General features: G+C 43.8%; 1 protein-coding gene across 1 annotated transcript in view; it reads left to right on the plus strand.

The window, feature by feature from the left end:
* Nucleotides 1–3022: 3022 nt before the first annotated feature.
* The window catches only part of TMEM163 (transmembrane protein 163), a 238182-nt gene continuing 214029 nt past the window's right edge, over nucleotides 3023–27175 (plus strand). The window contains exons 1-2 of the mRNA XM_019454495.2: nucleotides 3023–3335; nucleotides 8840–8959. Coding sequence (XP_019310040.1) covers nucleotides 3134–3335; nucleotides 8840–8959 — 322 coding nt within the window. The 5' untranslated portion in view covers nucleotides 3023–3133. The remainder of the gene's footprint in view (nucleotides 3336–8839; nucleotides 8960–27175) is intronic.

Raw genomic sequence — 27175 nt, forward strand, 5'->3', positions numbered from 1 at the left:
TATCCCTGACCCTCCTCTACTAAATGCCACAGCCTAGCTCTGCCCCTCATTGGGGTAACAAATTAAAGCACCTGCAAGTTTCCAAAACATCCCCTAGGGGGCGGTACCACTGTGGGCTGTGGTTCTAGAGTTTAAACAGGAGACTTGCCTTGATTTCTTCCTTTGTAAAGGATAGTAGTAGTTGAGTAACGGAGACAATGCACGTAAAACACTTAGCAAGGTGCCTGGCATGCGGTATGTCCTCCAAGAATGTAAGCTAATATTATCTCCCAATCAGTAGAGATTGGGGGAACACTGCGTCCTTGGCATCCAGGTAGATGTGGGTGGGTGAGTGGAAAGGAGGATCAGACAAGTACCACATTTCCTGCCTCACACTTGAAATAAGCAGTGAATTATTAAACAGTTATAGTTCACAAAAAGGAGCACCCAGGGGGAGCTGGAGTCAGAGAAATCTTTCCGGAGCAGACAAGAATGGCTTAGTGAACTAGGGCAGCTGGAACTTGAAGGAAAATATATTTATTCCATGAATAATAAATAACTCCTAGATTCTTACTTCTCTAAGTGTGGTCTTCAGATCAGCCACTCAGCAGCACCTGGAGGTTTGCAAGGAATCTCAGCCTCCATCCCAAACCAACTGTTAGAATCTGCCTTTTAACACGAAGCCCGGGTATGCACCTGCACATTCACATTTCAGAGGTGTTGAAGTAGAGAATCAATTGAGGAACCAGAAGAAAGAACAATGCTACATGCTCCTTTGAGAGAACACAAACCTTGTGGGGGGAGGGGGGAGAGAGAGAGCGCGTGAGAGAGCACGAGGGAGCGAGCGAGCGAGCAGGGGTGTGTGCATGCATGCAGGGGCAGAGCTACAGTCCACATTGTAGAGGGTGGTAAGGTAATGAGAATTACAATGTGGTCCCGGAACAATCTACACCAGGATATGTATGTGTGTATGTGTGTGTGATATGCAAACGAAGATTCCTAGCCAGACCCCAGAATCCATTAAGTCAGAATCTTGAGGAGCTGTACAGAAGCAGCATTTAAACAAATAAATAACTTCCCAAGTGATTCTTAGAATGGGAAAGGAGCTTAAAAAATACCCAAGCTAAGATCCCAGACCCGACCAATTTCATCACCTATGATATCAGATTTCCAGCAGCCGCAGCAGAGCCCTGCGTATTTTTGTTCTTAAAGTCTCCTCTCCGTGATTCTACTGTTTGAGAGCCACTGACAAGAGGGATCAAGTGGGGATAACCTAGAGGGAAAAAGTCTAGGTGAGCACGAGCAACGAACGAGGTGGGGGAAGGTGTCTGCAGTATCTGAAGGCTTGTCTGTCTCCAGGACAGGACCAGGACTGGTGGTATAAGTATTCATGGTTTTTTAAATCCAAGCAGTGATTTTCCTTCTTTTCATTTTTTCTTACTTCCCTTGCTCCTTCTTTCCCTATCAAGAAAGGACATTTGAAATGACCTAGTCCAACCCTTTCAGTCTGTAAAGAAATTAGTGGTTAAAAAGGTAAAGTGAGTAGGGGCGCCTGGGTGCCTCAGTAGGTTAAGGCTCCGACTTTGGCTCAAGTCATGATCCAGCTGTTGGTGAGTTCGAGCCCAGGGTCTGGCCCTGTGCTGAGGGCTCAGAGCCTGGAGCCTGCTTCAGATTCTGTTTCCCTCTCTCTCTGCCCAACCCCCGCTGGCGCTCGGTCTCTCTCTCTCTCTCTCTCTCTCTCTCTCTCAAAAATAAATAAACATTAAAAAAAGTTAAAAAAGGTAAAGTGAGTTGGCCAAGGTCAACTAAGATTTTCTCATCCCAACCCGACAACACAAAGTAAAACGAGACATTCTTCCCGTTTCTAGTGTCCACTGCACCACAAAGACATTTAAATTCCACTCTGATTTCGGTTGTAGGCAAAATGAAAATGAGAAAGGAAACTGGTTACTCTTCAAAAAAGCGTGCTTCTTCAAAAAAGTAGGCAGGCTTTAAGTGAGGAACTGGCATTTTAAGGGACTCATTAAATTTGAAGTCTGATGTTCATCTACAGATGAAATCTAGACTCTGGAGTTTTGATGTTGATACCGTTCACTTCAAGCTTAATCTAATAAACGGCCGGTCCCCAACAGCTCCCCGCTCCCCGCCCCCTGCCCCCTGCACCTCCCGGAGCTCCAAGAGAGCTGGCGTGGGCCTTGGCGTGGGCAAGGTGGTTGTCTCGTTGGGCAGACTAGCCCGACCGCTCGAGGGTGCGGGCTCCGCGCGGTCGGCTGCTCCGGGACAGTTAGGGGAGGCTTCTTGCAGGAGGGAGGCTTCCGTCCGAGTCTTGAAGAAATGGCAAGATTTGGATACCACGAGAGGAAACAGCGAGCTGGCAGGGGACTAGCCAGAACAAAGGCCCAGGGAGAGTCGCAATGGGGGAGCCTTGGCATCGAAATATCTTCTAGAGCTCGAGTGGTTCCAAGGTTGCCCGGTTCCCTTAAGTAGCTGGAGAGAAAAATTGGGAGGGCAATCAAAGCTCCTTAGAGGAAAGCCAGAGCCGGGAGAGCTTGGCGGCAGGTGAATCTCGTTTTCCCGCGATGGGCGGTGAGGCTGGTAACCCAGGTGGAGACCCTGCACAGCCTCGGAAGCTAGTGCAGCTCAGGAGGAGAAAGGACGTCAAATTAGGGCGCTGCCCGCTCTCCTGCGCGAACGCGGCCACCACCTTCCCGGACGGCTGGGGAACCGGGTCCGAGCGCGTCCCCTCCAGGCACCATCCCGCGGCGCGGGTGGGGCCGGTCTCCCGTCACACCCTCGTCAGCCCCCCTCCTCCCCCGCTCCCAGCAGTTCCCGCGAGCCTCCGGGCGCCGGGCTCGGCAGGATCCCTCCCTCCCCACCGGCCTCGGGGCTCCGGCTCGGGCGCCGGGGCCTTGGGGCGGGTCCCTGCAGCCCGCACCTGCCCCCGTGGGCGGAGCGCGGCGGCGACGCTCTGCCCCAGCCTCTGCCACCCGCCGCGCTAACCGCGCGGCTCTCCAACACCCCCGCCCCGCCTGCTGCCGGCGCACCTCCGCTCCTCGGCGCCCGTCCTCCCTCCGCGAGCGGTCGGTTTGTCCCTCTGCCGGTCCTGAGCCGCGGCGCCTCGCACTTCTGACTCGAGTCCCCGCCGCCTCGCGCCATGGAGCCGGCCGCGGGCAGCGAGCGCCGCAGCCCCCCGGGCCCCGCGGTCCCGGCGCCGCCCCGGGGCCACGAGCCCTCGGCCGCCGCCCCCGGCCCGGGTCCGCAGAACTACCCAGCGCGAGAGACGCCCAAGCCCGACGAGGAGCGGCAGCTGCGGATCAGCGAGAGCGGCCAGTTCAGCGACGGGCTGGAGGATCGAGGTGAGCGCACGCCGGCACGGCCCCTTTCTCCCGGCCGGCCGGCGAGGCGAGGCGAGGAGCCGCTGCTCCGGGCGCGCCTCTCCCGACTCGCAGGTTGGCGGGGCGCGGTGCTCGGCGCCTCGGGGCGCTCGGGGGCGCGGGGCCGGGACTTCCCCGCGAGGGCGCGGAGCGCGGCAGCCCCACCTCCCGGGGCCGGCACCGCCCGGGCGCCGCTCCTTCCCCGGAGCCCCAGAACCGGGCAGCCTCCGGGCCGACCTCGCGCGGGCCCGTGCTCTCCTCTCGGCCAGCCCGCTGGAAAAGTTTGCGGGGGGGCGTTTTTTTTGCTTGTGGAGCCCCGTGCTCCCGGGGGACTGCGGGCCTGGCTCAGCTCGGAGGGTCCTGAGCTCAGTACATCCTCCTTCCAAGCCCCCTTCGACCCCCGGCGGCTCCCCGGGAGAACTTCCGTCTGCGGGTTTAGCCTCGGGGAGCTGGTCCATAGAGCCTAGCTGGCTGCCCTGGAGAGGCAAGTCCGGCGGCCCCCGGCCCTCACTTAAAGGGGATCCAGTTTACCACGGGTCGCTGCCCCGGTGATGGGAGCAGAGGACCGGGGCACTTGTGCTTGGACCACCAACTTCCTCTGGATGGATGCCACTGAAATCTGGTGCTTTTTGGAGCGCACGTCCCCAGCCCCTCCTGAGACACTGGCCTGGAATCCCGAGAACGTCCCTTTCCTGGGAGGCCAACCCTAACTTCCCGACACACAGCCGATGCCCCCTTTGAGTTGCCCGCACGAAACCGGAGAGACTCCGTTGTTCATTCCCGTGCCTCTTCTCCTCCATCCCTCTTTCCCTCCCTGCTTCGTTTCCTTTCCGCTTGGAGGGAGCCGTTTTCTTGGCCACGTCTATATTCTCTGCTTCTTAATCCAAATTCAGCTCGGCCCCCTCAAAAAGGACTCGGTGGTTGGGCTAAAACCGGTTAGTGGCCGAAGCGGCATTCTTGCAGCCAGGCCCTTTTCAGGGGGAGCCGGCTCATCGCCACTCCACCCCCTTTTCTTGGAAGCCTTATTTTGTTGGCTGTGGCGGATTTTTATATTTTCGTCTTCGCAGGTTTTCCGTCCTATTCTTAGTATCTCCTGTACATTTTTATTCCGGTTTAGTGTTCGGATGCACGATCTTTTTCCTCTTAGAAATTTTAAACTGTGGCATGTGAGATAGAATGACATGGAAACAGCAATCCCAGAGAACCGGCCGGGATTGCTCCGGGAGAGCTGGGGCTGTTCCAGTCATAACCTCTGTTGCGGTTCCTCTCCCCCCTGTTCTGTCACAACTAGTTACTGTGATAGAGCCGAAGGTGGGTGACATCACCAGCACCCGACAAAACCCATCGGTTTTATTATGGGGCACGTTACTTACCTTTCCCTCTCTGCAACTAATATTGTAGGATTTAAACATTTTGTATGGAAGAGCAACAGAAGTCGTCTGGGCTGAGCTTATTTTTGTTGCATTGCAGGTCATTTGTAAAAGCTGGCCTATTTCTCCCCACCCCACAAAACGGCAGGAGGAGAAAAAAGTGCCAGGGCGAGTTAATATTTAGCATCATTTTGTAGCTCGTGCTCAAGTGTAACAAGCCCTTGTGAATTAAATCTTAGGGTCCTTTTTCACTGGTCAAGTGAATGTCATTTTCCATTATATTATAGCATGAAAGCATTCACTGTTTATAAACTGTCACTGTGTGAAAGCACTGTATATCACACACAGCCTCTCTGTTAGGATGGACCCTGTCCTCCAAAGAACCCAGTGCCGTGTGGCATTGAAAGCTGAAAGTCAGTGTGACATTCTTTTGTTTGACCTATTGCTGACAGGAAAGAGTTAATGATGGATGAATCATTTTTATTAAATAGACCAGGTTACCTGGGGAGGTTTATTGTAATTTTTTGTGTTTGTGTTATTTTTTCTTAAGGGGCTGCATCTTTCCCATATCGATTTTTGTATCCCTTGGGAACAGTTCGATTGCAGCTACCTTTTCCCTAATGGTGAGAGGGTTCGGGGAGGAGGAAGCCAAAGCACTCGCCTGCTGTGCATCTCTCCATCATGCCTGGCTTGCTTTTTTCTAGGCCTAAATATCTATAGGGTGTGTGTGTGGGTGGGGGAGGGGGTGGGTACCCTGGACATGTTACCTGTATTTGTCCTTGTCCTAACTTCCTTTGGAGCTATTAGACCTGGTTGCAGACTGTGTCTAACTTCCATCAAAAGCTTGCTTTGTTAGCCAGTATTTTAGGACTTTAGAGGTATTTTCCCCTTAGAAGTGATGTGGGCTGCTTCCCAGAAACCCAGCTAGCTGATAGTGCAGTGCCATTTGGTTGAGCCTTGCAGTCAGGGAGCAAGAGTTCTGTGGTCTAATACTTATAGGGGTTAGACACCCCATAAATAGGCTAAGTTTATCTTGGGATTTCCACCCCCATTCTTTTAATATCCACTCTTCTTAACACAAGTATTTTCCCTTCATTCTGCTCCAAATCCTAAGTAGGCTTAGAGTGTTACATGCTTCTGCATTTCTTACTACCTTTCTATATAATAAAAATTCCCCATTTTTCCAGAAAATCCAAGTGTGACTATTATGAGAAAGCAATTGGGACTAATTCATACTAGCATGGAAATGACTAATGGCTTCAACCTAACCACATATATTTGCATTTCCCTCTCAAATCCTAAGTTATCAGTCTTTCATTCATACAGTGCTTAAGCTTACTAATGTCAGGCCCAGATTACTAATATATGGAATCTGAGTGAGATTGGAAATCTGCATGTGGAGGCCAACTATGTTTAGGAAGGGACACAGCCCTGCATGCAATAAGCGGCCTGCCTTAGCTTCTCTAGGCTGGGCTGCCTTTTACTTATGAAGCACAGCTTCCTGAAAACTTTAGGAATCCTCCTCACTGCTTGTGAGTTCGCGTGCAGCCAGTGTGGGGCAGAGGTAGAGGCACCTGTATGTAGACAGGTCATTAATGGGTCTTCCTAGGTCATCATACTCCCCTTGGAGGAGGAGAAGTTTTTCCATTCTACGGGGAAAACCAGTAGGAGGAGATGATAAACAAAGGTTGGAAATGGGGAAGTACCTGCCTTCTTGGACAGTCTTTGCATTACAATTATTCCAATTTTTATTTTTTTATTGAAATGTTTTTTAATGTTAATTTTTTTATTTTTGAGAGACAGAGTACGAGTGGGGGGAGGAACAGAGAGAGAGAGAGACAGACAGACAGACACAAAATCTGAAGCAGGCTCCAGGCGCTGAGCTCTCAGCACAGAGCCCGATGTGGGGCTCAGACCCCACGGGCTGCAGGCTCATGACCTGAGCTGAAGTCAGTTGCTTCACCAACTGAGCCACCCAGGCACCCCTAATTTTGAAATGGAAAATCTCTCGTGGGGGACACACACAGGATCAGATCTGGGGAAGGATCTCCAGTCCTGCTGCTTTGAGGACTCAGGTGCCCTCTTAGGGCAGTGCAGCCCACGTGCGCCGACCCCCGAGACTCCTTCAGCAGAGTGCTGGTTCGCTGTGGGGTGAAGCATGTGGCATGTGTGTGTGGTCAGGACCAGTCCTATTGTTGCAAACAGCTGGCTTTGGAAAGAAAAATAAATGTTATACGGTAGAATGGAAAACCCAGATCATTGTCCTTTATCTTAGAAAATTAAATCCTCTAAAAGGAACCTTGTTTTTACCCCCAGTGGATAAGCCTCTTAAGATTGTTGGTGTCAGAATACGTAGCAAATGAACTGCTTATTTGAGTCAGTACGTGAGTGTTACAGCTTCACTTCTCAAAATCAATTGTCCAGAATGAAAGGAAAATTTTTATGTCCTTCTGGAAAAGGAAAATAAATGATTGGGAGGCTGTAGGACTCACTTGATCTAGGTTGACTAGAACAGGAGACTGGGGTGATTGTCGTTGAAAATTAGAATAAGGTGTTGTATGGTAGCTAGGGGAAAAGTAGACAAAGGGAAAAAAACAGACAAGGGATTTTAATTTGAAATCATTTGTACCTAAGGCAGAATTTGAGAAGAGAGGTTTTTTCTTTTTTCATTCAAGTACATGTATTAAAGAAGGTTTGGGGAGATTTTTACAGTGAGGTAATAGAGATGTGTTTATATCTACCTTTTGCAACCTCCTCTACCTTTTGCTCTGATGTAAATCTACAGGTTTTGATTATTTAAAAATCTCTGGGCTGTAGGCTGGGTTCATTGGGCGGTCTCCTTGACATTTCCTCTTGCTTTGTTTAAGGACTTGTTCAAAGTGCTTGAGTCTGGGTAGTAAATGGAATTGAGAAGTTTTAACAGGGTCTTTGTTGTAATTTTTGAAGAGGGTGCAGTATTCAGCCAGAAGCTGAGTGTGCCGCCCCCCTGGTCAAATGGGATGATGTATTTTACGCGGTGTGCCAGGTGTGATCTGTTGCATGCTATGAGACACTGTACAAATGGGTGTCTAGGCTTTGACCACCTATTTCTTCATCATTTGGAGCTGTTAGGATGAAGCTTCTCCACCTCTGAAAGGTGTATTGTGGGCTATTCAGCCAGAGATGTTGTTCTAAACTCCTATTGATACGGAATGCGTCACTGAATTTGGTTCTTCATGCAACTAAGAGATGCCATATACGATCTATTTCCAAAGAAGAAGAAAAAGTATAAATCAGGATCATGCTCAAGATGGTTTAGCCCTCAACCCAAGGCAAATGAAGCTTGAGCCTTGCCTCTTAAGACATCATGAATTTCTATTGGTGTCAAGGACCCTCAACATTGAAAGCATCGGAGACAAAATCAAATCTTTCTTACACATGGCTTGCCCAGAAAGTGACCTCCAGTTTTAGCTTTCTTTAATAATCTGAGAGTTGTTTGACATAGCTTTGATACAAAGCGATACATACTGTAGAGCAGAAAGAGAAGGGAAGAAAACATGGCCTATAATGTAGGCCTGATGACCGTTGTTGGTTGTGATCAAAGAGAAATCCTCCTTCTCTTCCTGTTAATTGTTGAAGGGAGCAATGAGGGTATTTGGGGTCCGTGACTCTTTGGGAAAAGTTTCTTCGACCAAGTTGGGGCGGTGCTGGTGGATCAATGCAAATCAATGCCTACAGCTGAGGAGCCTGAATGCCCAGTTGAACGTGGACTAATTGTGCTGTTTTCTTAACTGAAGGGCCTTGTTAGGGCAACACTTACATAGCTGAGTTAATATGAGGGCAGGGGATGACCGATATGGTGAGTGGGTCTGTGGGCTCCTTCTAAAGTGTACAAATGCTGTCACACTGCAGGAATCCATGTCCCGTATTGCTATAGCCTATGATTTTTCACGAGATGCCATAGAGCCTGATTTCCATGTGAACTCTCCTAATTGTTAAAACACAGCGTGGGCCAAACAAAACACATCTTGGCCCACAGGCTGTCAGTTTGCAATCCTTGGATAAGAAAGTGTAGCTCTGGCTGTGGGTTTCTTAATAAGGAAATGTCTAACTTCCTTTTCTCCTTGTTTTTGTCAGGCTTACTAGAAAGCAGCACTCGACTCAAACCTCACGAAGCCCAGAACTACCGAAAGAAGGCGTTGTGGGTCTCCTGGTTCTCCATTATTGTCACCCTGGCCCTGGCGGTGGCTGCCTTTAGTAAGTAGCCCGAGTCCTGCTGATCGATCCGTGCTGCTGTTGTGTGTTTTATTCTTTAACTCCTGTGGGATGTGCTTTTGCTTTTAGTTGACTATTATTGACGAGTAAATTTTTGTAGATGGTAAGAGAGTCAGGGTACTTATAAATTAGTAAAATGGCTTCTCGGCAGAGGGAAGAGGTGGTTAAGAAGAAATGGAGAGGGATACTGGGAGCCTTGCCTCTCATCAGTATGTCGGTTTGTGGCAGTGAATTCTGGCTGCCAGCTTGAATAGGGAAAATACTCTCTTGGTGGATGCCTTCAGCTTGGGCTGACATGTGACAAATCTATATCCTTGAGATTTGTATTTTGAGCCTAATGCAACCAGATGAGTACAATATTACAGTACATCCTCTCTCTGCCCCTTATATCTGTGTAAGGTTTGGATGAAAATCATGTGCACATTTTAATGAAAGAGAAATGGGAGGTCCTTTGTCAAGTTTTCACTGGCAATGCAAACAAAAACATTTATTACAATCAAGAAAAACTAAGATAATTGAACACTTTCTGCTTATGGATAATCTATTTCTGTCTGTGGATAAGCCTGTTTGGGTGTTAGGAAGCCCTCTGACGTGCATTTTCTCAGCTAACATTTGCAGCCTGAAGAAATGTGCATGTGCTATTAATTCTTATTAATTGTGCAGTGGTTTATAAGCTTAAGCAATGACATTAAGTTTCATCTCAACCTTGGTAGAAACCACCATGTTTTTTAATGCTGGGGTAAGAGGAATGTACTTTGTGCATTTTGTGATTAATTCATTACCTTAACAGGAAGATCTATATTCTTAGTGATAAGTGTCATGCAAGATGTCTCATGTGACATTCCTCAGTGGGAGAAGAAAGGGCTGTGTCTGCTGGAAGGGCTGTGTCTGCTCTGTGTGTGTTTAAAATTCTATTCTGCACAGATTGGCTGCTGGAAGGTGGTGTTGGCTCCCAAGAGGCAATATTAGAATTTGACCAAATGCTCCCTGCAAAACTAGGCATATATTACTTGACGCAGTTTATATTGGAAACACTGTACCTTATCTTGGCTCTAGAAAAAGCCAAACATTTAGAAGCAGAGGGTAATGCATTTCAGAGTATAAACATTTACAGTGAGCCAGAAATCTAATCAAGAGAAATTCTGATTCCTGAAAATAGCTCTTCCTTCCTCTTGCCTCCTTTTTTTTTTTTTTTTTTTTTTTTTTTTTTTTTTTTTTTAAATGCTAAAGCAAGAATAACAAGTCCCTTTGAGGTCCCTGGAGGGTAATTTGGTTGTGGTGGCTGGTGGTGGGCTCTGGATCCACACCATCATTTACATATGTAAAGAAAGAGATGGTATGAGGGGTGGTGATTTCCCAATAGAATAATAGTTATTCAGACTTGTCCATGTGCCTAATAGAGCTGTTTTGATTTTATCATATGGGTGTTTGAGGACATGACTGTGAAGAAATACTGAACAAGCCTTTCCTTTGGGAGAATAATACTACATTTGATGTACTTAATCTCATAACCAGGAAAAACTATGAGGAAATTCTGGTTTCATATGGCATGCCTGATCAGTTGGGTTATCTTGAAAATTTTGTTCCATTTCCTTGAATAGGAAGAGACTGTTGCATAATGCATATGGAATTAGAATGTTGCTTTTGAAAAGGGTTTTCTTTTTCTTCTAAAACGATTTTACCACTTTAGCAAGTATTTCATTTAAATCCTCTAAATTCTTGCCTATAAAATGTTGGCATTGGCCTATCATATCATGATCTGTGTTAATTTCTGTAATACATTCAGTTTATTCCCAAGTTGGTTTCAAGTTAAATGAAAAAATGTAGGAGTTCTATTTTTCCCCACTTTAACTATGAAGAGTAGCTTTATTGTGTGTGTGCGCACGCACGCGTGCGTTTATATTTCATATTTTTATTTATTTATTTATTTATTTATTTATTTATTTATTTATTTATCTATCTATCTTTCTTAACATTTATTATTAAGAGAAAGAGACAGACAAAGCATGAGCATGGGAGGGGCAGAGAGAGGAGGAGACACAGAATCTGAAGCAGGTTCCAGGCTCTGAGCTGTCAGCACAGATCCCGATGCAGGGCTCAAACCCACAAACCGCGAGATCATGACCTGAGCCGAAGTCGGACGCCCAACTGACTGAGCCACCCAGGCGCCCCTATAGTTCATATTTTAAAGCTTTGTGGTCCTCTCTGGTTGTATTGTTTAGGGTTGTTCCTTTTATCCTTTAGGTTCCTATATGTATTTGTAATATTAAATATTTAAAACACTTTTTAAAGCAACATTTACATGTTGATAGACTTAAAAAAATTTTTTTTAATATATATATATATTTTTTTTGAGAGCACACGAGAGAGTGCACTCATGTGAGCAGGAGAGGGGCAGAAAGAAGGAGACACAGAATCCGAAGCAGGATTATTTATTTATTTTGAGAGCACACAAGCAGGTGAAGGGCTGACAAGGAGAGACAGAGAAGCCCAAGCGGGCTCTGCACTGTTAGCTGGGAGCCCGCTGCAGGGCTTGAACTCTCAAACCGTGAGATCCTGACCTGAGTCGAAGTCAGACACCCAACTGACTGAGCCCTCCAGGTGCCCCATTATATTAAAAAAAAAAATTGTCACAAGAATGCTGATCCCCTCCCCACTCTTATTTTCCAGGGAGGCGGTTGACAGAGATGTGATGAAATGGGGTAGGCTAGCTTGGTGAACTCCTGCGTTATCCAACGATAATGGTTAGGTTGGACCAGTTAGTCTTTATTTTTATTTATTTATTTATTATTTTTTTAATGTTTATTTATTTTTGAGAGTGAGACAGAGTGTAAGCTGGGGAGGAGCAGAGAGAGAGGGAGACACATAATCCCAAGCAGGCTCCAGGCTCTGAACTGTAGGCACAGAGCCCGATATGGGGCTCGAACTCACTCACTGCGAGATCATGACCTGAGTTGAAGTCAGATGTATAACCAACTGAGCCACCCAGGTGCCCCTATTGAGCAGTTAGGCTTTTTAAAGAGGATTGCTGTTGAATAACTACCTGTGATGCTTTGAGATGGCAGAGAAGTCTTTGCATTTGTGTGTGTGTGTGTGTGTGTGTGTGTGTGTGTGTGTGTGCGCGCGCGCGCGCGTGTGCGTGTTGACAGGGGCTGATAATCATGGCAATGAGAAGAAGGCTAGTAATCATTATGTCTTGCCACTCTGGGAGAAGGAGGAGCATCCATCCTTGTATGGAATCAGTACGCAAGATTGTTGAATGAATGACCTGAAAGAGATTTAAAAAAAAAAAAAAAACACTTCTTTCTTTTTTTTTTTAATTAAAAAATTTTTTTTAAAATTTATTTTTGAGAGACAGAGACAAAGCATGAGCCGGGGAGACAGAGAGAGAGGGAGACACAGAATCCGAAGCAGGCCCCAGGCTCCGAGCTGTCAGCACAGAGCCTGACGCAGGGCCGGAACCCACGAAACATGAGATCATGACCTGAGCTGAAGTCGGACGCCCAACTGACTGGGCCACCCAGGCGCCCTATTTTCTTTTTGTTTTTAAAATCAGGTGGAAGGAAAATATTAGAAAAAGACAAATGTGATCTAAAGGTTTATTTAAATACCAGGTTTAGATCTCATTTATTTTACAAACTGTTGACACGTTTTTGGGACAGTCCGTTCCTCATCACGGCCATTCTCTTGCTAAGGGCAGTGTCTTGGAGTGGCATCTACCATAGTCACTTGGAATTCCCATCTTGATCTCCTTACCTGCCATTTTCTATTTTATCCTGGATGCTGATTTTTGCTAAGCATCTTCTAAAGAAATGCTCTTGTCTTTTTTGTGTTTGGAAGTGATGATGGATTGTGTAAGTTTTAGGGATGCTTCTTTTCTCAGTCTGTTGGAAAGGTTCATATCTTTTACATAGGATGTACATTGCAAATAAAGACCCTTCACCTCCTGTTAAGCTTCCAGGTACTCAGGTATGCTGGTATGCTGTGTTTTCTCAGGTTAGTAATTCCTAAAAGACTAGCTTTGGTCAGTATTACCAAGTTATATCTGTGATAAATCAGTTGTGTATGTAACTATGGTTGACATTCTCATGTCTGATATAGCTTGAAAAATTAAGTGAGCTTTCAAAGTTTGTGACTTGAAAGTGTCTTGAAAAGAATGTGTGCAAAAAAAAAACAAAACAAAAAAAAAAAACAAAAAAAAAAATAAAAAAAAAAAAAAAAGAAAAGAATGTGTGCTTTGAAAGGGATATGGATCATTTGTGATAATACTTTGTAATAAAGAGATTTTGGACCCGTTAAAAATGCCGATATAAGACCAGATGGTAATACATCTTGAATATTGCAGAAAGAGCCCTAGTTTGGTTTTAAAATTGGTTCTGTTTATAATCGGTAGGCAGCACAGAAAATGCCAATCGTGTTAGGGACAAACTGAAAAAAGTCTATTTTAATAGTAAGGCTAGAAAGAGAACAGAAGTTGTGTTTCAAAACTCAGGGTTTTGACATCATTGATGTCTTTGTCGGAATGATTTAGGAAGATGCATTCTGACTCTTTTTTGAGGTTTGAATGAGTGCAAGTTAATTTTGAGTCACTCAATACACGTTCTGTGGGGAATGAAGATATATTTGAAACATTCTCAGGGGAAAAACTTTCCTAAGATACCTAGCTCCATTAAATAAAAAAAGTACTCCAAACTAAGATCCCAGAAAAAGCTCACTCAAAAATTTAGTGAATCAATAGATTTAAGAATTAGAAAAACATTTTTGAAAGGGATGGTTTTCTTTTTATATGTGGGAATTTAGAAAAGAATGTATCTGATTTTAGTGTGAACTCTTGTCCCTTAAAAATGATTGGATAAATGGACTTAATTCTCTTTATTTGTAAATTGTGAGGCCTCGAGTGGATTACACACGTCTTCTATAAACCCAGCAAAGCAGGTCTGAGAACTTTCTTAATCTCAATCTCTCATTTGACATATTGTGAGATGGGGAAGGCATGACACCCTCCAGTGGTTTCTGAGAGTAACATCTGAATAGTGACAGTGGCCTGCAAGGTCAGCCCTGACCTGGACTTTGCCCCCCTTTCTCAGACACCCCAACCTTTCCTTAGGACTGGAGAGCATGTCTTTGAGGCAAGCTCATCTTCCCACTGATCTCTACATGGTTGACCCCTCAAAGAAGCCTCACCAGGCACACAGACTGGACCCATCCCCCATAGGCATGTGATCCATCACACTGTGTATTTTCCTCATTACAGTTTTTCTCATTGTGCCCCACCTCCGTTAGATAATGTCACATGTGAGGCCCAAGTCTTTTGTGCCACGTCCTGTAAACACGCACTTCACATTCTGCTTGAAGAATGATCTTTTGTGTAGCTTGTTGATCTTTTTATTGATAAAAACAGTATATGCACATGATAAAAGTTCCTGAGACCAAAGACACAGAGTGCAAATCTCTGTCCCATCCTAAATTCTTTCTTCCCCAGATCCTGCTGCTTGTGGACGAGCTTTGTTGCCAGTGCCTCGTATCTTCTTCAAGATATTTGTGTGCGCTTATAAGCCCAGAGACACCCGGCTTGTGGTTGCTACTTACGTTAGATAGGATGTCTTATCCCTGCTGGTCTTGGAGTTAGCATGGGCCTCTTCACAGGCTGCTGTTTTCACAGTTTAGTGTGAAGTGGATTTGATGTGGAGAACCTTCAGGAACAACTTCCCAACCACCGTCTGGCTGCCACTTCTGAGGCGGGTGACGTGGTGAGGGGGATGTGGGCAGGAAGCTTGTGAGCCACATCCTGGGGGTGTTCAGTGGGATAACTTGCTCCTGTCAGTGTGCTGGGTGAATGATAACTACGGGTGCTTCTGAGAGGTGGAAGCCAGGAGGGGAGAACAGGCTGAAGTGCAGAAATGTGGTGGGGAACCATCCTGACAAAGCTCCCTGCCCCCAGGTTCCTCCCTCATACCCTCAGGGCCATATCGTCAAGGATTCTCTGAGGGCACTAGCTCCCTGAGGGGACATGGAATATGGAGTGGCATTTTAGTCGGATCCCTTTGCCTTGCTTTCCATGAGGACCCCGGTTGTCTTGCCCCTCCCTCCTGGCTGGACTCCTCTTCTCGTCTCCCATTTTCCTGCCACTCCAGCCCACAAATGTTCTTGTAGTACCCCAAACCTTGTGTCCTGCCCTTGGCCCCAACACCATGCACCCCTCAGATGCTCTTTGTTCTTGACCCCACCCTTTGTTTCCTAGTTAAATTTTAAATTGTGATGAAAGATCACCTCTTCCAGGAAGCCTTCCCTTGCCCTCCATGCTGATTTAAATTATCTTTGGTTCCTGTAGCCCATTGGACACCTGTCAGTCAGAAACTTGACATAATACTTGAATCATTGAATTACTGCTCTTTGCACACTCCTCAAAGGTAGGGGCCCTGTCTTCTCCAGTCTGTATTCTTAGCCCCTGATACAGTTGGTACTCAGACATCTGGTGACCTGCACTAATTTTTGATCTCTCCCTGCTGAGGCCTCCATGGCTGCAGCAGGTTCAGGATGTATGTTTGCAGGTAAAGATCCCAGAAAAAGGAATAGTGACTTTTTCAAGTGAATGAAAATAGGGGGAAACTGCAACTTCGTAAATAGTGGGGATGCCAGAGCCCCTTGTCTCCCCCTCCTCCTCCCCCCACCCTCTGCTTCTTCTTGGATAGAAGGGTCCAGGGTTCTATGGAAAGGGTCTCCTTTGCTGCTGTTTGGAGAGTACATCTTCCCCAGATGACGTACTCGTAGCTGCTGTTTCTACCTCCATGTTCTGCCCCCCTTTCTCTCTGTGTGCTGCATACAGCATTTAATTAAAAACGTGTCCAGAGTCATTAGCACAGGGGTGTCCTCGTCACACAGCCGTGGCAGTGGCTCGAGAGCTGTGTGGTGAGCCCCAGCTGGACTCCTCTCAATAGGCCCAGCATGTCCTTGCCTCTCCTTGCTTGAGCCCTGGGCACAAATTTTCCCTGTGGGAAATTTGTGAGGGCTTTCCCTACTGCCTCTCAGTCACTTTTGAGTCATCTTGGTTGGCCAGTTGGAGAGGAAGGGGTTTTTCGGGTCTGCTTGTATTCCAGGGCTGTGATTTCATCCTCTGGGAGTTGTCTCTTGAAGGTGAATTTCTGGTGTAGCTGCTCCTGGACAAGAGGTTATTTTCTGGTACTCTGTTCCCAGGGGTCAAAGTGTAGGCATAGTGAGATTTGGAGATGATGAAGCCAGAGGGAGGCAGAGAACCTCTGTCCCCAGGAAAGGAACCTGTTCCTCACTTGCCACCATCTTCCATACCCAACTGCCCATCCTTCTTCCCAGCTAGTGAATGTGTTCATCCAATCCTTACTGAGTGCCTGTTGGCAAAGCACAGTCTGCTGTGCCAGGTGACACAGAGAATGTTGGGAAGTGGGACATTCCTTCAGGCCCCTGGAAGAGCTCAGGTCTCCTGGGAAGATGAGTCCTATAGTTGTCAGGGCAAACGATAGGGCAGTGGGGTAGGATAGATAAACTGGAAACTGCTCACCCTCCTTTGTTAGACACATAGAATACTCAAGAAAAGACATCACTGATCTGTTAGAAGCAGGACAGTCTCCAGCCCCCAGGAGCCCTCTGCTGCCCAAAAAGGATGAGTTGAAAATCAGAGCTATTGATACAGAACATGGGATATTCCCTGGGGTGAGAATTCGTGAAGATTGCGGGGCTCAGTAGGAGGGGCTTGGGTTATGATGTCCATACAGGGCTGGAACGTAGTGGCAGAAGTTTTTTGGGGATGCTTTAACATAGCATTACACACAAAGAGGCTTATACAACAGGCATTTATTTTCTTTCAGTGCTGGAGGCTGGAGTCCATGATCAGGGTGTCGGCACTGTTGGTTTCTCCTAGGGCTTCTCCCCTTGGCTTGTAGAGGGTGGTCTCCCCACTGTGTCTTCACCTGATCTTCCCTTTGTGTGTATCTATGTCCTAATTTCCTGTTCATAAAAGGACACTGTTGGATTAGGGCTCACCCTGGTGACCTCATTTTAACTTCATTCACTCTTTAATGACCCCATATCTAAACATGGTCACATTCTGAGGTATTGGGGGTTAGGTCTTCAACATATGAAATTGGTGGGGGGTTGGGGGGAGCCACAGTTCAGTCCATAACAATGGCCTTGGCCAGCACCAGGCAGGTGGAAGAAACTAAGTTCTCAGAATAAAGTAAGTACGCTAGAGGACTTGACCTTCAGTAAGGGGTCCACAATATTGTGGACCACAATAAATCTATCCACCACTAAGACAATGAGGAAGGTTGTCTGTCGCAGCATAGCTCTGTGTGGAGTGAGGGTAGGGGAGCCTTCCACTAGAATTTATAACCATGAGACTGACTTCATCTATATTTGTGTTTGGAATTTTCATAGATCAATATACTAGGAAATAGACTCTGAGACTCTGAGATTTACTGCAGGAAGTGCATTAAATTGCCAGTGCTGGAGGGGTGGGGGGCTGGAGGAGGTTGTCAGGAATAATACATGAAAGGGAGCAAGGGCAGCAGGATTGGGCAGAGTGAGAATTTGAACTTCAGTGCTATTGCCTTGTAGTTTTTCCCCAGAGGTACTTAGGAGCTGGGATGGCCCTGCAGTTGTCCAACTGAGCAAGAAGGCCAGACCAGTGTGGAGGGGCTGCCCCAGGGAGAGGTATAACCTTGGGAGAAGTGTAACACCGGGAGAGGCAGTTTCTTTCTGTAGAGAGTATAGGGCAGTTCAGGAGAAGGATGCAGCTATGGGCCATCAGCAGCCCTCACCTCTGGCAACCAGGAGAACTGAGTGCCCAGATCTTGAGGGAGGATCCAAGAGATACACCATGGCATCCACTATAAGGGTTTATACTACCCGCTTAGCCTAAGAACTCTGAAGCTGAGATACAACATGGATGTGGTCTGAGGTTGGAAATGCTCTGGAGTGTCTGAAAAAAGCATATGGAGAGCCTCAACTAAGGCCCAGCAGTGTCTCATTGATGAAGCTCTACCAAAGATGAACTCACAATCTAACATTGATCAGCTTCTGGGGAAAAGGTCCATAGGACTGAGAAACATTCAAGCAGCATGATTAGAACTTAAATTCGAGATAAGAGAATTACTGACAAATTCTCTCTCCCCTGTCTTCCTCTCGCCAACCATTTTACTTCTTCTAATGGATTCTTTTATTTACGTATACAGTTGTTCCTTGAACAGCATGGGTTTGAACTGCATGGGTCCACTTTTATGCAGATTTTTAAAGATAAATACAGTACTGTAAATGCATTTTCTCTTCTTTATGAGTTTTTAAATAACATTTCTTCTCTAGCTTATTTTATTAGAAGATGACAATATAAAATACATATAACATACAAAATATGTGTTTTTGTTAGTGGTAAAGCTTCTGGTCCACAGTAGGCTATTAGTAGTTAAATTTGGGGGGAATCAAAAGTTATATCTGGATTTTTGACTATACGGTGGGTCAGTGCCCCAACCGCTGAGTTGTCCCAGGGTCAACTGTATATGTATAAATAACAGGCTTCGTGATTGTGTGTGTGTCTTTAGCCATTATTTGTTGACTTCTCACCACGAAAGATAATTTACTCTTATACCCTCTTCCTGGCCCCATACAAACATGCTGACTTCTGAGTTTTTATCCTTGCATAATAGCCATACTTGGCATTATTATGACTATATAAATCCTGCTCACAGAGCCATATGGTGAAGAACGATTACTTCTTGCCTGCCCTATTTTTTATTCTCTCTGATTTTAATATCTGTTTTGTTTATTCCTGTGTTTGCTTTTCTCTGAATCTGTTTCTTATTGAAGTTGAACTCAGCATTTCTCTTCCAACCTCAACTTCCTTGTGGTATTTTCAGATGCATAGATAATTCTATCAGCCTCTTCTTGAAGAAATCCCTCAGAGCCAATTGACATTCTCGGATTCATTCTGGTTGCCCTTTTGATTTGGTGCATAGCTGTGCCCTGGGATCACCTGCGATTCACCACCTCTTGGGGTATTCCCTTTATTTCTCTCCTCTGTTGAATTTCCTGTCTCCTGGATGCCATGTTTTTCTCTTCTCTGGTTGGTATAAACCCATTTGGAGGAAATGCAACTTCTCCTAGCTCCCTGGGAAAGTGGCATGCAGGGGGCGAAGCTTTCAAGCCTGAAATGTTGTTAATATATCTTGACACTTGATTGATGGCTAAATAGAAACTTCTCATTAGGAAACAGTGTTCCTTAAGAGTTTTGAAGATTTGGCTCCATTCTATTCTTTTTCTTGATGTTGGTATTAAAGTCCTAAACTATCAAAAATCCTAATCCTTTGCATGAGACTCATTGTGGTGGGGTCTTTTTCAACCAGGTACCCCCTACTTTTGTTTTCTATTTGCTCTACTTCTGGGAAATTGACTCAACTTTATGTTCCTACCTTTCTATTGAACTTGTCATTGCTACTGTCAAGTTTTGCTTTAAATTGTCTGCGTGTTCCTTTTAAAAGTCACCCAACTCTTATTTTATTGATCTTTCTAATAGATCTTATCTTTTTGAGAAACTATTAGTGATAGTTAAAAAAAAAACATCTTTTTTGTTTCTTGTCTTCTTCCAAGATTCCTGCCCCCCCCCCCCCCTTCTGCCTTGGGTTCATCATTCATGTTAGGGGAGGGATCCTGTGAGAGGTGATCTTTGATAGTTTGCTCATAGTGACAGTGAGTGTTAAACTGACCAGAGCTCCAAGCTTGTGGTGGCTTTTACTGTAGAGACACAGACTGTTTCATTGGAGTTTCTGGTTTAACATTTCTAGATCCGTCCTCTTGGGTTGCACATGTTCCACAGAGGAGGGCCTTCTGATCTGGCTGGAGTTTGAGCACCTGACTGCCTGAATTCTGGAAGCTGAGTTGAGGAGGAAGATTTTGATCTCTCAGTATTCTACTTGGAATTCTTAACTTTGCTATTTTCAGTTTGGTTTTCTCACCTTGAGCTGAGCCTGGTGTCCCTGACACCGGAGGCTGTTGTACCTCATCCAGAAGATAAACCTCCAGTCATCTGATAGCAGAGTTTGGGGTGGGGGCAGGGTATTGCCTTTTGGTGCAGAACTGGGGAGGGAATCCAGAGAACTGCTTGTCCACCAGGCCTTGTACCAAGCACACTATTTTCAGTCTTGTCTTTGTTACATCTTGCTACCAGTTTTCTGTTTCCTGGTGTCCTGAGGTGTAAATTGGGTTGCCTTTTTGCTTTCGCAGGGCTGTCTTAGGAATTTGCTTTCTGGAGTCTGTTAAATAAATTACTACTTGCCCATATGTTTTCTACCTTCTAAAAATAGTTCTTGTTGCCTCCTCTATCTTCTTTTTCTAATGAGTTTTCTTTAAAAAAAAATCCCTCTACTCTTAGTTTAGCGGGTATTTTAGAGGAAGCAAAAGTAAACGTGAGGAACTATGCTGCCACATTTCTCTGGAAATGTTAAACAGAGCAATTTGTAATGAAATATATAGTAAGTGAATCAGAAACCATTGAGACATAGTTAGTGAACCAAAATATAGTCTGAGGAACTTACCCAGAATATAGCACAAAGTGATACTTCCCTTTCATATTTTCTATTCAAGAGACATGGAAGATAGGAAAAGTTCCAATGGAAACAAGTAAGAATTCTGATAGCAAAGAAGAGAGGAAATAGAGACTAGTGTTTTTATGAGTGTCGGAGACTGTTTGGGAATTGATGGGAGGGATGGAGTACTTCTCAAACCATTGGAGGGAAAAATAAATGAGGAAACAGACTTTCTTCTGTAGACAGCTGAAGTGAAAAAAATGGCACAAAAAAAGGAAAATAAAATGTAGAAATCAACCCAAACATTTCAGTAATTAAAAAAGTATAAATGGAGGGGCCCCTGTATGGCTCATTCGGTTGAGCATCTGACTCTTGATTTTAGCTCAGGTCGTGATCTCATGATCCGTGGGATTGAACCCCATGTCAGGCTTTGCACTGACAGCATGGAACCTGTTTGGGATTCTCTCTTTCTCCCTCTTTCTGCTCCTACCCCACTTGCATTCTCTTTCTCTCTCTCTCTCTCAAAAAAAAAAAAAATATATGCGGATTAAATCCATCAGGTTAAAATATGACATAGATTGATTTTAAAAATCTATGGCTCTACTGTTAATAGGAGACAAATTAAAAACAGAAGGTCACAGAATGGCTTAACTAGAGGGACAGAAAAAGATCTATCTGGCAAATACCAATAAAATCAAGTTGGTGTAAAAAAAAAAATCAAGTTAGCATAGCTATATTAATCAGGGAAAATAGACTTAAAGACAAAAACATTATTAGGCATTAAAGGGTGTAACTATATAAACAAAAGGGTCAATCCATCGTGGAGAGAAAACATTTGTGAGTTTGTATACATCAGAAACACTCCAAGGCACCTAACTGAAAATTGGTGGAGTTACAGGTAGAAACGAACAAATCATAATCATAATGGTAGCCTTTATTGTACCTCTTCTAGTAGTCAGTAAATGAAAGATAAAAAATTAGCGAAGACATTGAAGATTTAATTTTTTATTTTGAGAGAAAGGGAAGGTGCAAGTGAGTAAGGGGCAGTGAAACAGAGAATCCCATAAGAGACAGAGAGAGACTGAGAGAAGTGGGGCTCACCCAGGGCTCGTGCTTTTACCTGACGTGGGGCTAGTGTTCATGTGATGCACAGCTGGAGCTCACCTGATGTGGGACTTGAACTCACAAACTGTGAGATCATGACCTGAGCTGAAGTCGGATGCTTAATGACTGAACCCACCCAGGCACCCGAAGATTGACTTACGTAATTGAATATTTTTCAAACATTTTTGACTGCTGTCCTTAGTGAGATAAGCATATGTGGCCTAGTATAAATGAACTTATGTGTATATATACTACATGTCATCATATGTAAGCCTTTTTTTTTTTTTTTTTTTAAGTTTATTTAGTTTGGGAGAAAGACAGCACAGGCCCAGGAGGGAAAGAAAGAGGGAGGAGAAAGAGAGAATTCCAGGCAGTCTCCTCACTGTCAGCTCAGAGCCCGACTTGGGGCTCGAACCCATGAACCATCAGATCAAAATCTGAGCTGAAACCAAGAGTCCAACATTTAACAGACTGAGCCACCTAGGCATTCCCCCCCTTTATTTTAAAGTTTATTTGTTTTGAGTCAGCAATAGAGAGAGAGAGAGAGAGAGAGAGAGAGAGAGCGAGCGCATGCAGGGGAGGGGCAGAGAGAGGGAGAGAGAGAATATCCCAAGCAGGTTCCTCACTGTCTGTGCAGATCCCGATGCAGGGCTTGAATTCACAAACTATGAGATCATGATCTAAGCCGAAATCAGGAGTCCGACGCTTAACCCACTGAGCCACTCAGGTGCCCCTATGTGTAAGCTTTTGATTATAATATGCAACATGATTTTTTGTGCTACTATGAAATTTTTAAAAAGTGCAGCCATTGAACTATATCGTGTAATTCATTGTGTGAGTGACCTGATGTCAGATATATTAAAATTAGGAAAGAAAAATGTTGTGCGCTATGATCATTTTTCTTTTCCCTCATTTAAAAAAGTGCTAGTCACAACCTATCTGATTGATCTTATGCCCCACTAGTGGGTTTTAACGTTTAGTTTAAAAAGCCCTGGTCCAATAGGTCAATATAGAAGCATGCATTCTACAGTATGTTTTAACATCATGTAACATGTATAAAAGGTGACCACTTCCATAGTGAGAAAGAAAGGTTCATCAAATTACTAAGATGGGTATTTTATAGATCGTATTCTCTGCCTACAATGCAATGATCATTTGAAATCAAATATAGCTAAAATACCCCTATAGATTATGATTTATGTTGGGAAATTGAACATATTTCTGAGCATTTCAAGTTTTATTAAATATTAAAAAGTACTTTGAACTTCAAGTAAGAAACTGAAATTGGTGAACAAGACTGCCTAAAACAGAGGCTAGGAAACAGAAAAACAATCATCCGCAGTAAGTGGAAAAAAAGAAAATAATGCATTTAAAAGTACAAACTAATGAAAGAAAATGATAACAGTAGAATCCACAAAACTAAAAGCTAATCAAGAATAATAAAACATGCTGAACTCTGGTAAGATTGATCACAGAAGAATAGCAATGAGTAAAAAGTAATGAGAAAAAAGAAAAATTTAGAAAATGAGACTATTGTTATATGTTTTAAGTCTATAACTTTGAAAGTTGAGGTGAAATGCAGAGTGTCATAGAATAATAATATGCCAAGATGTCTCAAGGAAAAAAATGCCCAAGTACACCTGATTTAAATTTAAACAGTTACTGTAGGCCAGTGGTTTTGCATCCGCTTCCATTCCCGTTCCATTCTGTCAATATCAGGACACATTTTTGATCATCACAACTTGGAGTAGAGATACTCCTGACATCTGGTTGGCAGAGGCTGGGGTTGCTGCTACAAATCCTATAATATACAGGACAGGCCCCCATGACAAAGAATTATCTGGCCTCAAATGTCAGTAGTGCCGAGGTTGAGAAGCTGATCTAGGCTAACATGTTTTTTTTTTTTTTTTTTTTATTGGTGCTTTTATGAATATTCTAGCGTCAGATAATCCTAACCTCATGTACTCTGTTCCTACAGCAAAAGAAGGAAAGCTTCCTATATCATTCTGAGACTAGTACTAACTTGATACCCAAACCAAAGACCATAGGGAAGAATTTATAGATCAGTATCCCTCATGAATACAGATGCAAACATCTTAAGATATTAGCAAACCGAATCTCTTTATGTTTATGTAACGAAATAATAAATAACCATCAATAGCAATGGTGTTTATTTTAGGAATGCAAGAATGGTGTAATTAAAGTGTTATATCATTCACCATGATTGTAAGTGAAGAGGAGAAATATACAATTAGTAAATATACAAAATGCATTTGATAGAATTCAAGGCAAGATAAAAAACTTGAAGCAAACTAAGAAGGGGGAATTGTTTGAATGTGATAAAGAATTTCTAACCTAAAGCAGCAACAATTGTTAAGTGGTAAATATTAGAAGCAGCCCCTTAAAATCTGGAATGAAGATAAGAATGCCTGCTATTACCAGTTATTCTCAACATTATTCTCGATGCCCTAGCCAGTATAGAAAAGAAGTAAAAGTATATGGAATGGAGAGGGAAGAAAAGTAACCACTACTCATGGAATTATAGTCTATGTAGAAAAGCCAAGGGAGCCTGCAGACACTACTAGAAGAAATAAGAAACTTTAGCAAGGCTAGTGTGGATGGATAGAAGTTTAATATACAAAAATCAATTGTGTTCTTCTATAATGGCAACACAGAAGTAGAACTTTGAACTGTCATAAGAAACTATTCCTTAAAAAAAATTTTTTTTTTTTTTTTTGGCATTTGTTGACTTTATTTTATTTTATTTTATTTTTTTATTTTTTAATATATGAAATTTACTGTCAAATTGGTTTCCATTCAACACCCAGTGCTCATCCCAAAAGGTGCCCTCCTCAATACCCATCACCCACCCTGCCCTCCCTCCCACCCTGCCCTCCCTCCCACCCCCCATCAACCCTCAGTTTGTTCTCAGTTTTTTTTAATGATTATTCATTTTTTGAGAGAGCATGCAAGAGTGAGTGGGGGAGGGGCAGAGAGAGAGGGAGACAGACTCTGAAGCAGGCTCCAGGCTCTGAGCTGTCAGCACAGAGCCGGACAGTAGGCTCCAAACCAAGAACTGTGAGATCATGACCTAAGTCAAAGTTGGATGCTTAACCGACTGAGACACCCCAGTGCTCCCGTCCTTTTTTTATGTTAAAATTTTCTTTTAATGTTTATTCATTTTTTGAGGTGGGGGGAGGAGGGGCAGAGGGAGAGAGGGAGACACAGACATAAGGAACTATTTCTTAGAGTTAAAAACCAAACAGAATCTAATATATGTACAATTCCTTGGTGGAGAAAACTTGTCAAAACTTTAAAAACTAAGGCAGATTGTGATATTTTTAGGGACCAAGGAAGTTGGTTCCAATGGACCAATGAAGTCGAATAGGGAGTTCAGAAATAGTACCACACATACATGGGAATTCGATATGTGAGAGAGGCATCATTGCTCATCACACATCAGGGAGCACAGTGATGATACTGGGACAATTGATGGTGTAGAAAACCTGAAGATCTCTCCCATGGTACCCAAATATAAATTCCAGGTGGATTAAAAGACTTAACCTGAGAAGCAAGAATTTGAAACTTTTTTTTTCAATATATGAAGTTTATTGTCAAATTGGTTTCCATACAATACCCAGTGCTCATCCCAAAAGGTGCCCTCCTCAATACCCATCACCCACCCTCCCCTCCATCCCACCCCCCATCAACCCTCAGTTTGTTCTCAGTTTTTAAGAGTCTCTTATGCTTTGGCTCTCTCCCATTCTAACCTCTCTTTTTTTTTTTCCTTCCCCTTCCCCATGGGTTCCTGTTAAGTTTCTCAGAATCCACATAAGAGTGAAACCATATGGTATCTGTCTTTCTCTGTATGGCTTATTTCACTTAGCATCACACTCTCCAGTTCCATCCATGTTGCTACAAAGGGCCATATTTCATTCTTTCTCATTGCCACATAGTACTCCATTGTGTATATAAACCACAATTTTTTTATTCATTCTTCAGTTGATGGACATTTAGGCTCTTTCCATAATTTGGCTATTGTTGAGAGTGCTGCTATAAACATTGGGGTACAAGTGCCCCTATGCATCAGTACTCCTGTATCCCTTGGGTAAATTCCTAGCAGTGCTATTGCTGGGTCATAGGGTAGGTCTATTTTAAATTTTTTGAGGAACCTCCACACTGCTTTCCAGAGTGGCTGCACCAATTTGCATTCCCCCCAACAGTGCAAGAGGGTTCCCATTTCTCCACATCCTCTCCAGCATCTATAGTCTCCTGATTTGTTCATTTTGGCCACTCTGACTGGCGTGAGGTGATATCTGAGTGTGGTTTTGATTTGTATTTCCCTGATGAGGAGCGACGTTGAGCATCTTTTCATGTGCCTGTTGGCCATGCTGATGTCTTCTTTAGAGAAGTGTCTATTCATGTTTTCTGCCCATTTCTTCACTGGTTATTTGTTTTTCGGGTAAGAATTTGAAACTTTTAGATGAAAATGGGAGAATATCCCTATGACCTGGACATAAAGATTTTTAGAATTTAAGACACAGAAAGCACAAACATCAACAAATTTAACTATAGCCAAAATAAATAAATAAATAAACAAACAAACAAACAAACTATAGCAAGTTTATGCAAATTTAACACAGTGGTAGATTTCACATCAGTAAAGAGACATCCATAAAGTAAACATCATTCAGTTTAACTGCAAGCAGACTAAGAACACTGGGCATGAGAAAAACCACATAAAACAAAAGATGACCTTCTGACTGGGGGAAGATATTTATAAACATGTAACTTTTATATGTGTTTCAGGAGGTGTGTGGACTATTGATAGCACTTTTGTTTGAAACAGCAAAAAACTGGGAGGGAGACAGATGTCAATTAACAGGGCATTTGATAAACAAACTGTAGTGTCTTAGTGTCTTCATATAGTGTCTTAATATAGTTGGTCTACATATAAAGTTTTCTGCTTTATCAGACCCAATGTACCCTTTTTATAACTAATATTTTATGCCCATTTTTCTATCTTATAATTAATTCTTTAAAAAAATTTTTTAATGTTTGTTTTTTGAGAGAGAGAGAGAGAGGCAGAGTGTGAGCGGGAGAGGGGCAGAGAGGGGGAGACAGAATCTGAAGCAGGCTCTAGGCTCTGAGCTGTCAGCACAGAGCCTGATGCAGGGCTCGAACCCACGAACCGTGAGATCATCACCTGAGCCGAAGTGAGATGCTTAACTGATTGAGCCACCCAGGCACCCCACTTCTAATTAATTCCTATCAATATGTGCCCTTTATAAAAGTAGGTATTCTATCCTAAATGCAATATAGTGGAGACATAAAAGGAAGGTAATTGTGAAGAAAATCGTGTATTTTTGAATCTATAAATATTTGTTTTGATGTTAATAGATACACCAAGTATGCAGTTGCTTACATGTGCATATAATGATAAAGTTGGACTCTAAGAGAAGAAAAGACTCATGTATATTGTGACCTGTTTTTTTTTTTTTTTGTATGACATTTGAAATAAGGGCTAAATAGGTGTACTGGTTAT

Source organism: Panthera pardus, unplaced genomic scaffold (assembly GCF_024362965.1).
Source record: "Panthera pardus isolate Hobbes unplaced genomic scaffold, ASM2436296v1 HiC_scaffold_10, whole genome shotgun sequence".
Taxonomy (NCBI): domain Eukaryota; kingdom Metazoa; phylum Chordata; class Mammalia; order Carnivora; family Felidae; genus Panthera; species Panthera pardus.